Source organism: Oncorhynchus masou, chromosome 3, assembly GCF_036934945.1.
Source record: "Oncorhynchus masou masou isolate Uvic2021 chromosome 3, UVic_Omas_1.1, whole genome shotgun sequence".
Taxonomy (NCBI): Eukaryota; Metazoa; Chordata; class Actinopteri; order Salmoniformes; family Salmonidae; genus Oncorhynchus; species Oncorhynchus masou.
In genome coordinates, this window is record NC_088214.1 from 32,971,399 (window position 1) to 32,985,408 (window position 14,010).

The 14,010-nt window shown below is 42.7% G+C and overlaps 1 protein-coding gene across 4 annotated transcripts in view; it reads left to right on the top strand.

Moving 5' to 3' along the window:
- Positions 1 to 14,010, top strand: part of LOC135514862 (enhancer of polycomb homolog 1-like) — a 41,073-nt gene that overhangs the window by 17,201 nt on the left and 9,862 nt on the right. For all 4 annotated transcript variants that reach the window (XM_064938544.1, XM_064938552.1, XM_064938528.1 and 1 more), the window contains 6 exons: positions 10,163 to 10,308; positions 10,640 to 10,846; positions 11,138 to 11,286; positions 11,658 to 11,814; positions 13,310 to 13,474; positions 13,856 to 13,945. In XM_064938544.1, coding sequence (XP_064794616.1) covers positions 10,163 to 10,308; positions 10,640 to 10,846; positions 11,138 to 11,286; positions 11,658 to 11,814; positions 13,310 to 13,474; positions 13,856 to 13,945 — 914 coding nt within the window. The remainder of the gene's footprint in view (positions 1 to 10,162; positions 10,309 to 10,639; positions 10,847 to 11,137; positions 11,287 to 11,657; positions 11,815 to 13,309; positions 13,475 to 13,855; positions 13,946 to 14,010) is intronic.

A 14,010-nucleotide genomic window follows, 5' to 3' on the forward strand; every position in this document is an offset into this window, starting at 1 on the left:
AGATGCTCGACTATGCATATAATTGCTACGATTCGAAAGAAAACACTGACGTGTCCAGAAATACAAAGATATTTTCTATGCGTGCCCTAGAACGTGAGCTTCAGGCAAAACCAAGATGAGACGGCATCCAGGAAATGAACAGGATTTTTGAGGCTCTGTTTTCCCTTGTCTCCTTATATGGCTGTGAATGCGAGAGGAATGAGAATGCCCTTTCTATCGTTTCCCCAAGGTGTCTGCAGCATTGTGACGTATTTGTAGGCAGATCATTGGAAGATTGACCATAAGAGACCACATTTACCACGTGTCCGCCCGGTGTCCTGCGCCGAAATTGGTGCGCAAAAGTCACCTGCCACTATTTTTCCAAGGGATACAGAGAGTAAAGCAAGCTTCCACGAACTGCATGTCAATGAAGAGATATGTGAAAAAACACCTTGAGGACTGATTCCAAACAACGTTTGCCATGTTTCGGTCGATATTATGTAGTTAATCCGGAAAAAGTTTTACGTTGTAGGTGACTGAATTTTCGTTTCGGTAGCCAGACGCAATGTGGAAAACGGAACGATTTCTCCTACACACAGACGCTTTCAGGAAACACTGCGCATTTGGTATGTAACTGAGAGTCTCCTCATTGAAAACATCAGAAGCTCTTCAAAGGTAAATGATTTTATTTATTTGGTTATCTGGTTTTTGTGAAAATGTTGCGTGCTACATGTTATTCAAAATGCATTGCTAGCTTTGCATACTCTTACACAAATTAGTCAATTTCTATGGTTCAAAAGCATATTTTGAAAATCTGAGATGACAGTGTTGTTAAGAAAAGGCTAAGCTTGACAGTAGGCGCATTATTTTCATTTTATTTGCGATTTTCAGAAATCGTTAACGTTACATTATGCTAATGAGCTTCAGGCTATAACTGTATACAGGTTTTTTTCATAGCCAAACGTGAACAAAACGGAGCGATTTGTCCTACACAAATAATATTTTTTTGAAAAACTGCACATTTGCTATGTAACTGAGAGTCTCCTCATTGAAAACATCCGAAGCTCTTCAAAGTTAAATGATTTTATTTATTTAGTTATCTGGTTTTTGTGAAAATGTTGCGTGCTAAATGCTACTCAAAATGCTAAGCTAGCTTAGCATACTCTTACACAAATTAGTGAATTGCTATGGTTCAAAAGCATATTTTGAAAATCTGAGATGACAGTGTTGTTAAGAAAAGGCTAAGCTTGAGAGTCGGCGCATTATTTTCATTTTATTTGCGATTTTCAGAAATCGTTAACGTTGCGTTATGCTAATGAGCCTGAGGCTTTAGTCACGATCCCGGATCCGGGATGGGGAGTTTCAAGAAGTTAAAGCTTGTTTCCTGTAATTCTACACATTTTTTCATGTAGTTTGTGTGTTCGTATGATACCAGGAGTCGAATCCTGATCTAATAAAAACACGTTTCTGGGCCTGGAGCCAGCCCATGGTCCGCCTATTAAGTACGGGTGCTATAACCTGTCCTCCATCTTCTTTATAAATAGTGAGCCAACGTGTTTTCAGCACTTTTTTTATTTCCATCACTGATCAAAACTCGTTTTCTCACGGCTCTCAACCAAATCGACTCTAACTCCCTGTGTCACTTGTGGACATCTGACAGGATCTGATTGGTATAAGCAATGATGAAACGTCCACCCAGCCTATCAGAAGTCACAGTGAAGCTGTTTCCATATTGATTGCAGCAGTCAGATCCTCTTAGATCTGCCTAAGTGCACAGGGCATTGGGTCAAGGTGTCCATTTTGGAGGTTGATCAACCGTCTACATTTGCGGGTGTAGGTTCTTCGGCAATGGCAAGATGTTTTTGTCCATTTTGTGGCATTTGAGAGAGTAGGGGGATGGGGGATCGTGGCCTTAGTAGTAATTTAGTAGACCTTATCATATCGTCCATGAATCACGTTATTTGTTGTGATTGATTCAGATAAGAGCGAGGCTAAATGTAATTTCCTGGTCATGTCTTTTTGTCATTGTTTTAAAGTACAAGTCCCTGCTGCCGTTTGTCCGACGTGAGACATGTTTTCTATGATAAGCATGGAGTTCATTCATGTCACCTTGTTTGACGTTTTTGCTGCAAGTCTAGCAGTTGAAGCCGCCAGAGCTCAAATCAAACTTCTGATGACATTGTCATTTATTTAAATGAAGCAGTGTGTGTTTAGGATTCAGGATTCTTGTCCGTCTTGGACTTTGAAAGTGTCATTGACCAAATTTAAATGCAGTTGCCTAGAATGACTGCCATGAATTTGTATGTTCCTCTAGCTTGATTCTGCTCAGATTTGCTTAACCGACCAAATGTAAAGTAATCACTTTACCCCCAATCAATACATCTGTAGCTTTGGTCAGAATAGTGAAGGTGGATAAAGATGGTGGCCTCCATGAGCTTACCATAAATTTCTTGTTTACCAAAATTCTCTGTATTGTACATTGCTCTATTAATAGTAATGAGGCAATATGACATTTTTGGCCGATACCGATATCTGATATTTTCCTTGCCAAAACCCTGATACTGATATTTACATTTTCTTGCTGCCTTATTAAGCATTTGAGTACAGTTGAATAGTTAACACACACATACATGGACGCAGCGGTCTAAGGCACTGCATCTCAGTGCAAGAGGCATCACTACAGTCCCTGGTTCGAATCCAGGCTGTATCATATCCGGCCGTGATTGGGAGGCACAGAATTGGCCCGGGGTAGGCCGTCATTGTAAATAAGAATTTGTTCTTAACTGACTTTCATAGTTAAAGTTTACACACACACACCACTTTGAGCAAAAAGTTATTTTGATGGCATTTACAGTTAAATGGTGGTGTTCTTCGGCTTGCAAGCCTCCCCCTTTTTCCTCCAAACATAACGGTGGTCATTATGGCCAAACAGTTCTATTTTTGTTTCATCAGACCAGAGGACATTTCTCCAAAAAGTACAGTCTTTGTCTCCATGTGCAGTTGCAAACCGTAGTCTGGATTTTTTTAAATGGCGGTTTTGGAGCAGTGACTTCTTCCTTGCTGAGCGGCCTTTCAGGTTATGTCGATATAGGACTCGTTTTACTCTGGATATAGATACTTTTGTACCTGTTTCCTCCATCTTCACAAGGTTCTGGGATTGCGTCTCCTTCCTGAGCGGTATGACGGCTGCGTGGTCCCATGGTGTTTATACTTGCGTACTATTGTCTGTACAGATGAACGTGGTACCTTCAGGCATTTGGAAATTGCTCCCAAGGATGAACCAGACTTGTGGAGGTCTAAAAAAAAATTTGGAGGTCTTGGCTGTTTTCTTTTGATTTTTCCCATGATGTCAAGCAAAGAGGCACTGAGTTTGAAGGTAGGCCTTGAAATACATCCAAAGGTACACCTCCAATTGACTCAAATGATGTAAATTAGCCTATCAAAAGCTTCTAAAGCCATGACATAATTTTCTTGAATTTCCCAAGCCGTTTAAAGGCACAGTCAACTTAGTGTATGTAAACTTCTGACCCACTGGAATTACCATTACAGTGAATTATAATTGAAATAATCTGTCTGTAAACAATTGTTGGAAAAATGACTTGTGTCATGCACAAAGTAGATGTCCAAACCATCTTGTCAAAACTATAGTTTGTTAACAAGAAGTTTGTGGAGTGGTTGAAAAATGACTCCAACCTAAGTGTATGTGAACTTCTGACTTCAACTGTATGTCCCCATTACCTGTAAAACATAATCAAACCTACTTCTTTCACTTACTTGCTGTGCTGTTTTGCTGTTCATTCTCAACCAGGATTTCGATTGAAATACTTTTTGTTCTTTGCGTGTCAAAAAAGATGCACGTCAAATAACACTATTTGACTTGTCAAATAAACTTGTTGACCAATCAGGACCTGAACATGACTGTACGTCACATAATTTAACACTTTCATAATTTTTTTTTCCGTAATTATTTCACATTGATTTCATTCACTCGTATGTTGCAACGATTCATTGATACGTATGCTGTGATGCTGGTTAAGTTGTCTCACGCACATACAGTGCTGGTCATAAGAAAAGCTAGCTAGCTCATTGATGCAAACAACGTTCTTCCCCAAAAACATAGCACTATGTTAGCTAGCTAGCTAGCTGGTGTCATCTAAAATAACCCTAATTTATAAGACCGTTCTTATTTGATTAACCTGTAGTGACACCCAGCCCGTGAATGGGACCGTTATCATATGCCACTAATTAGCGTAACGCAGCGAACATAAATCTTCCTAGAAAATATTCCTATTCATGAAAATCACAAGTGAAATATATTGGAACACAGCTTAGCCTTTTGTTAATCACCCTGTCATCTCAGATTTTCAAAATATGCTTTACAGCCAACGCTAGACAAGCATTTGTGAAAGTTTATCATAGCCTAGCATAGCATTATGCCTTGCAAGCAGCAGGCAAACTTGTCACGGAAATCAGAAAAGCAATCAAATGAAATCATTTACCTTTGAACTTCGGATGTTTTCACTCACGAGACTCTCAGGTAGACAGCCAAAGTTCATTTTTTCCCAAAATATTATTTTTCTAGGCGAAATAGCTCCGCTTGTTCTTCACGTTTGGCTGAGAAATCGCCCGGAAATTGCGGTCACCACAACGCCAAAAAATATTCCAAATTAGCTCCATAATATCAACAGAAACATGGCAAATGTTGTTTAGAATCCATCCTCAAGGTGTTTTTCTAATATCTTTTCGATAAACAAATTGTCCCGACTGATATATTTTCACTCTGACCGATTGGAGTAATGGCTACCTCTGTATTTTACACGAGAATCTCTCTCCGAGCCACCATGTGACCACTTACGCAATGTGGCTGCCTACGGCTATTCTTCAACAGAAATGCGTAAAACTACGTCACAATGCTGTAGACACCTTGGGGAATACGTAGAAAGCGTAAGCTCGTTGATGGTACATTCACAGCTAAATAGGGAGTCATTGGAACGCAGCGCTTTCAAAACCTGGGGCACTTCCGGATTGGATTTTTCTCGGGCTTTCGCCTGCAACATCAGTTCTGTTATACTCACAGACAATATCTTTACAGTTTTGGAAACGTTAGTGTTTTCTATCCAAAGCTGTCATTTATATGCATATTCTAGCATCTTTTCCTGACAAAATATCCCGTTTAAAACGGGAACGTTTTTTCCCCAAAAAATGAAAATACTGCCCCCTAACACCGAGGTTAATGGTGGTCGAACCATCTGTGAAGCTAGCCACAATAAGGATTAGACACAATAGTGGACTTTGCGGTTAGCCTTCAAAATAAAAGTATGGCATAATTCTACTATTTGTATTCATTTGCATCACTTTCAAAGAGGTACATTTTTTATTTTGATTGCCAACCGCAAATTCCACTTGTGTATAATCCTTATTGTGGCTAGCTTCACAACACATAGTCCGGTCGAGCGTCACTAGCCAGATGACGCGAGCATGCAGCTTATATCGTTAGCTTTGGGCAACATGGTTAAGTAGCTGGCTTGCTATTTATTTTCATGAACTGTTCCATTTCAATAGGCGAGCAGTTCCATTTCAATAGGTTCCATTTCAATGGGCGAGCAAGTGGCAACCTAACTAATACTTACTCACAAGGATTCCTAAATCATTGCTAAGAATAGTGAAAATGACTGCAGTTTCTACTGGTCATTGTGTTCAGACTGGTTATATTTGTGCTAGCTCGGTACCCCAGAAGTTGCGGTCAAACAAATAATGCTTTATTACCAATGTGGTATTGTAAACACATCGTGTGTGGCCGGTGTTTGCAGACTTTTTTGTACAGCCTTGACAGTGCTACTTCATCTTTTTTGACACGCAAAGACCCAAACTCTGGTAGTGCAACATCTAAAAATAGCGCACTAGGTAGTGTGTACCGGTGCTCGACCAGTCAGCGAAAGCCAACACAGTATACATGATCCTAATTTAAGCTCCGAGACGCATGCAATTTTGAATATCTTCATCTGAACTCTTGAAATGGAATTTTACATTAGCATGTGTGGTCAGTGGTAACAGGGGAGTTACACTGGGACGTGCGTCATGGATGCGTAGCTTTTGCCAGCACGAGCCACTTTATCAAGTGGTTTTTAATTCTTGAAAACCAAACCAGAACATACATTTACGCTGAACAGCATGAATCTCTTGCGGGTTTGACATCACAATGGGGATTTAAAATGGCTCCCAGGATCTCTGATAGTCCGCTTCATTCCCATCCTCATGTCTAAAGATCTCTCATCCAGCTTTTAGCAGTCTAAAAAAGAACCTTTCTCTCTCTATATATATATATATATAGTGTTTTTACAATGTACAAATGGTTAAGGACACAAGATAAAATAAATAAGCATAGATATGGGTTGTATTTACAATGGTGCGTGTTCTTCACTGGTTGTCCTTTTCTCGTGGCAGCAGGTCACCAATCTTGCTGCTCTGATGGCACACTGTGGAATTTCACCCAGTAGATATGGGAGTTTTTCAAAATTGGATTTGTTTTCGAATTCTTTGTGGATCTGTGTAATCTGAGGGAAATATGTCTCTCTAATATGGTCATACATTGGGCAGGAGGTTAGGAAGTGCAGCTCAGTTTCCACCTCATTTTGTGGGCAGTGAGCACATAGCCTGTCTTCTCTTGAGAGCCATGTCTGCCTACGGCGGCCTTTCTCAATAGCAAGGCTATGCTCGCTGAGTCTGTACATATAGTCAAAGCTTTCCTTAATTTTGGGTCAGTCACAGTGGTCAGGTATTCTGCCGCTGTGTACTCTCTGTGTAGGGCCAAATAGCATTCTAGTTTGCTCTGTTTTTTTTGTTAATTCTTTCCAATGTGTCAAGTAATTATCTTTTTGTTTTCTCATGATTTGGTTGGGTCTAATTGTGCTGCTGTCATGGGGCTCTGTAGGGTGTGTTTGTGAACAGAGCCCAGGACCAGCTTGCTCAGGGGACTCTTCTCCAGGTTCATCTCTCTGTAGGTGATGGCTTTGTTGTGGAAGGTTTGGGAATCGCTTCCTTTTAGGTGGTTATAGAATTTAACAGCTCTTTTCTGGATTTTGATAATTAGTGGGTATCGGCCTAATTCTGCTCTGCATGCATTATTTGGTGTTCTACGTTGTACACGGAGGATATTTTTGCAGAATTCTGCGTGCAGAGTCTCAATTTGGTGTTTGTCCCATTTTGTGAAGTCTTGGTTGGTGAGCGGACCCCAGACCTCACAACCATAAAGGGCAATGGGCTCTATGACTGATTCATGTATTTTTAGCCAAATCCTAATTGGTATGTTGAAATTTATGTTCCTTTTGATGGCATAGAATGCCCTTCTTGCCTTGTCTCTCAGATCGTTCACAGCTTTGTGGAAGTTACCTGTGGCGCTGATGTTTAGGCCAAGGTATGTATAGTTTTTTGTGTGCTCTAGGGCAACAGTGTCTAGATGGAATTTGTATTTGTGGTCCTGGTGACTGGACCTTTTTTGGAACACCATTATTTTGGTCTTACTGAGATTTACTGTCAGGGCCCAGGTCTGACAGAATCTGTGCATAAGATCTAGGTGCTGCTGTAGGACCTCCTTGGTTGGTGACAGAAGCACCAGATCATCAGCAAACAGCAGACATTTGACTTCGGACTCTAGTAGGGTGAGGCCGGGTGCTGCAGACTTTTCTAGTGCCCGCGCCAGTTCGTTGATATATATGTTGAAGAGGGTGGGGCTTAAGCTGCATCCCTGTCTAACCCCACGACCCTGTGTGAAGAAATGTGTGTTTTTTTGCCAATTTTAACCGCACACTTGTTGTTTGTGTACATGGATTTTATGATGTCGTATGTTTTACCCCCGACACCACTTTCCATCAGTGTGTATAGCAGACCCTCATGCCAAATTGAGTCGAAGGCTTTTTTGAAATCAACAAAGCATGAGAAGACTTTGCCTTTGTTTTGGTTTGTTTGGTTGTCAATTAGGGTGTGCAGGGTGAATACATGGTCTGTTGTATGGTAATTTGGTAAAAAGCCAATTTGACTTTTGCTCAGTACATTGTTTTCATTGAGGAAGTGTACGAGTCTGCTGTTAATGATAATAATGCAGAGGATTTGCCCAAGGTTACTGTTGACGCATATTCCACGGTAGTTATTGGGGTCAAATTTGTCTCCATTTTTGTGGATTGGGGTGATCAGTCCTTGGTTCCAAATATTGGGGAAGATGCCAGAGCTAAGGATGATGAAGAGTTTTAGTATAGCCAATTGGAATTTGTTGTCTGTATATTTGATCATTTCATTGAGGATACCATCAACACCACAGGCCTTTTTGGGTTGGAGGGTTTTTATTTTGTCCTGTAACTCATTCAATGTAATTGGAGAATCCAGTGGGTTCTGGTAGTCTTTAATAGTTGATTCTAAGATCTGTATTTGATCATGTATATGTTTTTGCTCTTTATTCTTTGTTATAGAGCCAAAAAGATTGGAGAAGTGGTTTACCCATACATCTCCATTTTGGATAGTTAATTCTTTGTGTTGTTGTTTGTTTAGTGTTTTTCAATTTCCCCAGAAGTGGTTAGTCTATGGATTCTTCAATTACATTGAGCTGATTTCTGACATGCTGTTCCTTCTTTTTCCGTAGTGTATTTCTGTATTGTTTTAGTGATTCACCATAGTGAAGGCGTAGACTCAGGTTTTCCGGGTCTCTATGTTTTTGGTTGGACAGGTTTCTCAATTTCTTTCTTAGATTTTTGCATTCTTCATCAAACCATTTGTCATTGTTGTTAATTTTCTTCGGTTTTCTATTTGAGATTTTTAGATTTGATAGGGAAGCTGAGAGGTCAAATATACTGTTAAGATTTTCTCTCCTCTCTGGGTCTCTCTCTCTGTCCTCTCTGGGTCTCTCTCTGTCCTCTCTGGGTCTCTCTCTCTGTCCTCTCTGGGTCTCTCTCTCTGTCCTCTCTGGGTCTCTCTCTCTCTCCGGGTCTCTCTCTCTCTCCTCTCTGGGTCTCTCGGTCTCTCTCTGTAGTTTTAAGCCCTGGACACTGACATCCTCATGTCTAATGTCTCTCTGTCTCTCTCTGTCTCTCTCTCTGTCTGTCTCTGTCTGTCTGTCTCTCTCTGTCTGTCTCTCTCTCTCTGTCTGTCTCTGTCTGTCTCTCTCTGTCTGTCTCTCTCTGTCTGTCTGTCTCTCTCTGTCTCTCTCTCTGTCTCTCTCTCTGTCTCTCTCTCTGTCTCTCTCTCTGTCTCTCTCTCTGTCTCTCTCTCTGTCTCTCTCTCTGTCTCTCTCTCTGTCTCTCTCTCTGTCTCGCTCTCTCTCGCTCTCTGTAGCTTTCAGCCTGGACACTGACATCCTCATTTCTAAACTCTCTGTTTCTCTCTCTCTCTCTGTTTCTCTCTGTCGCTCTCTCCTCTCTGGGTCTCTCTCTCCTCTCTGGGTCTCTCTCTCTCTCTCCTCTCTGGGTCTCTCTCTCTCGGTGTCTCTCTCTCTCTCTCTGTAGTTTTAAGCCTGGACACTGACATCCTCATTTCTAAACTCACTCTCTCTCTCTCGGTCTCTCTCTGTAGCTTTCGGCCTGGACACTGACATCCTCATTTCTAAACTCACTCTCTCTCTCTCGGTCTCTCTCTGTAGCTTTCGGCCTGGACACTGACATCCTCATTTCTAAACTCTCTGTCTCTCTCTGTCTCTCTCTGTCTCTCTCTGTCTCTCTCTGTCTCTCTCTGGGTCTCTCTGGGTCTCTCTGGGTCTCTCTGGGTCTCTCTGTCTCTCTCTGGGTCTCTCTGGGTCTCTCTGGGTCTCTCTGGGTCTCTGGGTCTCTGGGTCTCTCTGGGTCTCTGGGTCTCTGGGTCTCTGGGTCTCTGGGTCTCTCTGGGTCTCTCTGGGTCTCTCTGGGTCTCTCTGTCTCTCTGGGTCTCTCTCTGTCTCTCTGGGTCTCTCTCTGTCTCTCTGGGTCTCTCTCTGTCTCTCTGGGTCTCTCTCTCTCTCCTCTCTGGGTCTCTCTCTCTCTCCTCTCTGGGTCTCTCTCTCCTCTCTGGGTCTCTCTCTCTCCTCTCTGGGTCTCTCTCTCTCTCCTCTCTGGGTCTCTCTCTCTCCTCTCTGGGTCTCTCTCTCTCTCTCTGTAGTTTTAAGCCTGGACACTGACATCCTCATTTCAAAACTCACTCTCTCTCTCTCGGTCTCTCTCCGTAGCTTTCAGCCTGGACACGGAGCAGCCGGACTATGACCTGGACACAGAGGATGAGGCCTTTGTTCACAAACTGAAGAAGAAGATGGAGATCACCTTTTTACAGTTTGAGGAGATGATCGACCGACTGGAGAAAGGCAGTGGGCAGCAGGTAAGCCTTGGTTCCTGTATTCCAAATGGCACCCTATTTCTTATATAGTGCTAATCTGGGCACCCACCCCCAAACATCATATGCCCAATCACATGCACTTGGCTTAGATGGGAGAAGAGAGAGTGCTATGTTATTAGTATACCTGCGCGGTAGTCTCGGTGTTGATGGATCTGGCCTGATTGCCATGGCAACCATGTACTGTGGAAATACGCTGAAGTAAACGTTGTTAAACTGGAACCTAGTCGTTGTCATTTTAAGTTAATAGCTTCTAGAGTCCTGGGAATCTTTGGGTTAAGTCATGACAGTGACCCTCCCCTCTTCCGCCTGTCAGGCGGTGAGCCTGCAGGAGGCCAAGCTGCTGCTGAAGGAGGATGACGAGCTGATCAAGGAAGTGTTTGACTACTGGACCAGGAAGAGGAAAAACAACAAGCACGGCACGCTGCACCCCACTGTGAAGCAGGAGAAGAGGGACGGATCCAGCACCTCAGACCCCTACGTGGCCTTCCGCAGGAGGACGGAGAAGATGCAGACCAGAAAGGTAGGATCCCACCTCTAGACCAGAGCATATAGGGGCTAGTTGACCCAACTCAGGTAAACACTAAGGGCCTGTTTCCCGGACACGGATAAAGCCTAGTCTCGGTCAATGGAAATTCCCATGGAGCATGCTTTTTAGTTCAGGACTAGGCTTTATCTGTGTCCAGGAAACTGGCCCAAAGTGTGTGGTATGTACCAATACCCCTACACATTTTCATTTCAACTAAATAGAGGCCTACGCTAGGTTGTTTACAGCAGGTGACTGTCAATTTAATGGTGAAATTGCCCACCTCAGAACCGTAAGAACGAGGAGGCTGGTTATGAGAAGATGCTGAAGCTGCGGAGGGACCTGAGCCGAGCAGTCACCATCCTGGAGATGATCAAGAGGAGGGAGAAGAGCAAGAGAGAGCTGCTGCACCTCACCCTGGAGATCGTAGAGAAGAGGTGGGTACTACTCAGAGAGACACAGAGGTTGTTTTTAAAGGCATGTTGCTAGGATGCCAGACATCTTGGTCAGGAAAGCTTTCAATTCTAGAAACTGATCAAATTATGGTAGAGTATTGTAAACAATGCGTTTGTAGATGTGTCTGCTCAGTGTTTTGTTCGCTAGCTAGCCAAACATCAATTTGACCTATAGGATCTCTGGTACTACTGTATAGGAATGGTTCTGATCCATTTAAGAGAGTTAGCCTTCGATCATTTAGTTCCTAAACAATGTTTTAAATCGGGTTTTGATAGTGGCTGACGCTTTGATTGAGATCCAGTTGTTTTTCAAATGCTTGATTATATCTTGACTTTGACCGATGCCCCTCCAGGAACGGCATGTCTGACTTTGGTGGTGAGATCATGGCTGAAGTGCTGGCCCAGCGTGCACTGGACAAGCCTGCCCATATTATCCCTCTGTTGCCGCTGACCAACAGCAACCAGTACAGACATCAGGACCACATGGACCTCAAGGAGTACAAGTCCAAGGTGAGAGAGGGAGATGGCAACAGAGCAAGAGGGTGACCTCAATGGCCCATATTCATATACAGTTGAAGTCGGAAGTTTACATACACTTAGGTTGGAGTCATTTAAAACTCGTTTTTTACTACTCCACAAATGTCTTGTTAACAAACTATAGTTTTGGCAAGCTGGTTAGGACATCTACTCTTTGCGTGACAAGTAATTTTTCCAACAATTGTTGAGACAGATTATTTAACTTATAATTCACTGTATTACAATTTTAGAGGGTCAGAAGTTTACATACACCAAGTTGACTGTGCCTTTAAACAGCTTTGAAAATTCCAGAAAATGATTTCATGGCTTTAGAAGCCTAATTGACATGATCTGAGTCAATTGTTGTACCTGTGGATGCATTTCAAGGCCTACCTACAAACTCTGTGCCTCTGCTTGAAATCAAAAGAAATCAGCCAAGACTTCAGAGTTTTTGCAAGATGGCTTAAAAACAAATTTACGGTATTGGAGTGGCCATCACAAAGCCCTGACCTCAATCCTATAGAACATTGGTGGGCAGAACTGAAAAAGCATGTGTGAGCAAGGAGGCCTACAAACCTGACTCAGTTACACCAGCTCTGTCAGGAGGAAGGGGCAAAATTCACCCAAATTATTGTGGGACGCTTGTGGAAGGCTACCCAAAACGTTTGACCCAAGTTAAAAGACAGCAAGAGTGGTAGAGACCCCATAATGATCGGCTATGAAAAGCCAACTGACATTTACTCCTGAGGTGCTGACTTGCTGCACCCTCGTCAACTGCTGTGATTATTATTATTTGACTATGCTGGTCATTTATGAACATTTGAACATCTTGGCCATGTTCTGTTATAATCTCCACCCGGCACAGCCAGAAGAGGACTGGCCACCCCTCATAGCCTGGTTCCTCTCTAGGGAGTTTTTCCTAGCCACCGTGCTTCTACACCTGTATTGCTTGCTGTTTGGGGTTTTAGGCTGGGTTTCTGTACAGCACTTTGAGATATCAGCCGATGTACGAAGGGCTATATAAATAAATTGAATTTGAGTTAAACAATTGAAAGGCAATGCTACCAAATACTAATTGAGTGTATGAAACTTCTGACACACTGGGAATGTGATGAAAGAAATAAAATCTGAAATAAATAATTCTCTACTATTATTCTGACATTTCACTTTCTTAAAATAAAGTGGTGATCCTAACTGACATAAGACAGGGAATTTCTACTAGGATTAAATTTCAGGAATTAAAAATATATTTTTTTAAACTGAGTTTGAATGTATTTGGCTAAGGTGTATGTAAACTTCCGCCTTCTACTGCAGACTGCTAGAGCTAGGATCAGTTTGGCCTTTCAGAGCCCAATGAATGATCCTAGATCAGCAGCTCTACTCGGATATATACTTGGTGAATACGGGCCAATGTCTTGAAGGTATTCTCCTGAAGTATTAGACTGCAAGTAAGTGACAAAATGTGTCTGGGTCCTTCCCTACTTTCTAGCCGGAGAAGACCGAGGTCGTCAGGCAGAAGCGGAAGTATGAGAAGAAGCCTAAAGTCTTACCCCTGTCAGCTGCTGCCCTCCACCACTCTGGTCCCTCTGTGTTCAATGCTAAGGACGTCCACCAGTATGACTTCCCCAGCTCAGACGACGAGCTGCACTCCCAGGTAGGCAGAGCGCTTTGACTCGGGCTGTCTCCCAAATGGACCCCGAGGCAATTAGATATCTGAGAGGATTTGATTGGTATAAGCAACACTACACAGCTGATTCAAATTATCAAAGCTGGATGATTATTTGAACAGAACTTCCACCCCGTGGGGTTCCGAGGACAGAGTTCGGGAAACTCTGACTTAGCCCATCAAAGAGGATGGTGGCGCTATATGGCTATGATTATTTTCACCTTACAAATCTTCTCAGATCTCCACAAGGGCTTTGGGGTCGCTTTAGGATTGGGCCTTGGACATCTGTGGTGGATATCTGTTAATCATAACAATGGCCCTGTTGGTGACCTGTGACTGACTGGTCTCTCTCCCTTTACTCCTCTCTAGATGCACTCAGGTTCCTCAGAAGCTGAGGAGGAGAATGACCCAGACGGTTCTTTTGCCTTCCGGAGGAAAGCAGGCTGTCAATATTATGCCGTGAGTATAGACGACTCCACACAGTAACTTTATTGAACATGTTTACAAAATGCACAATCAATCAA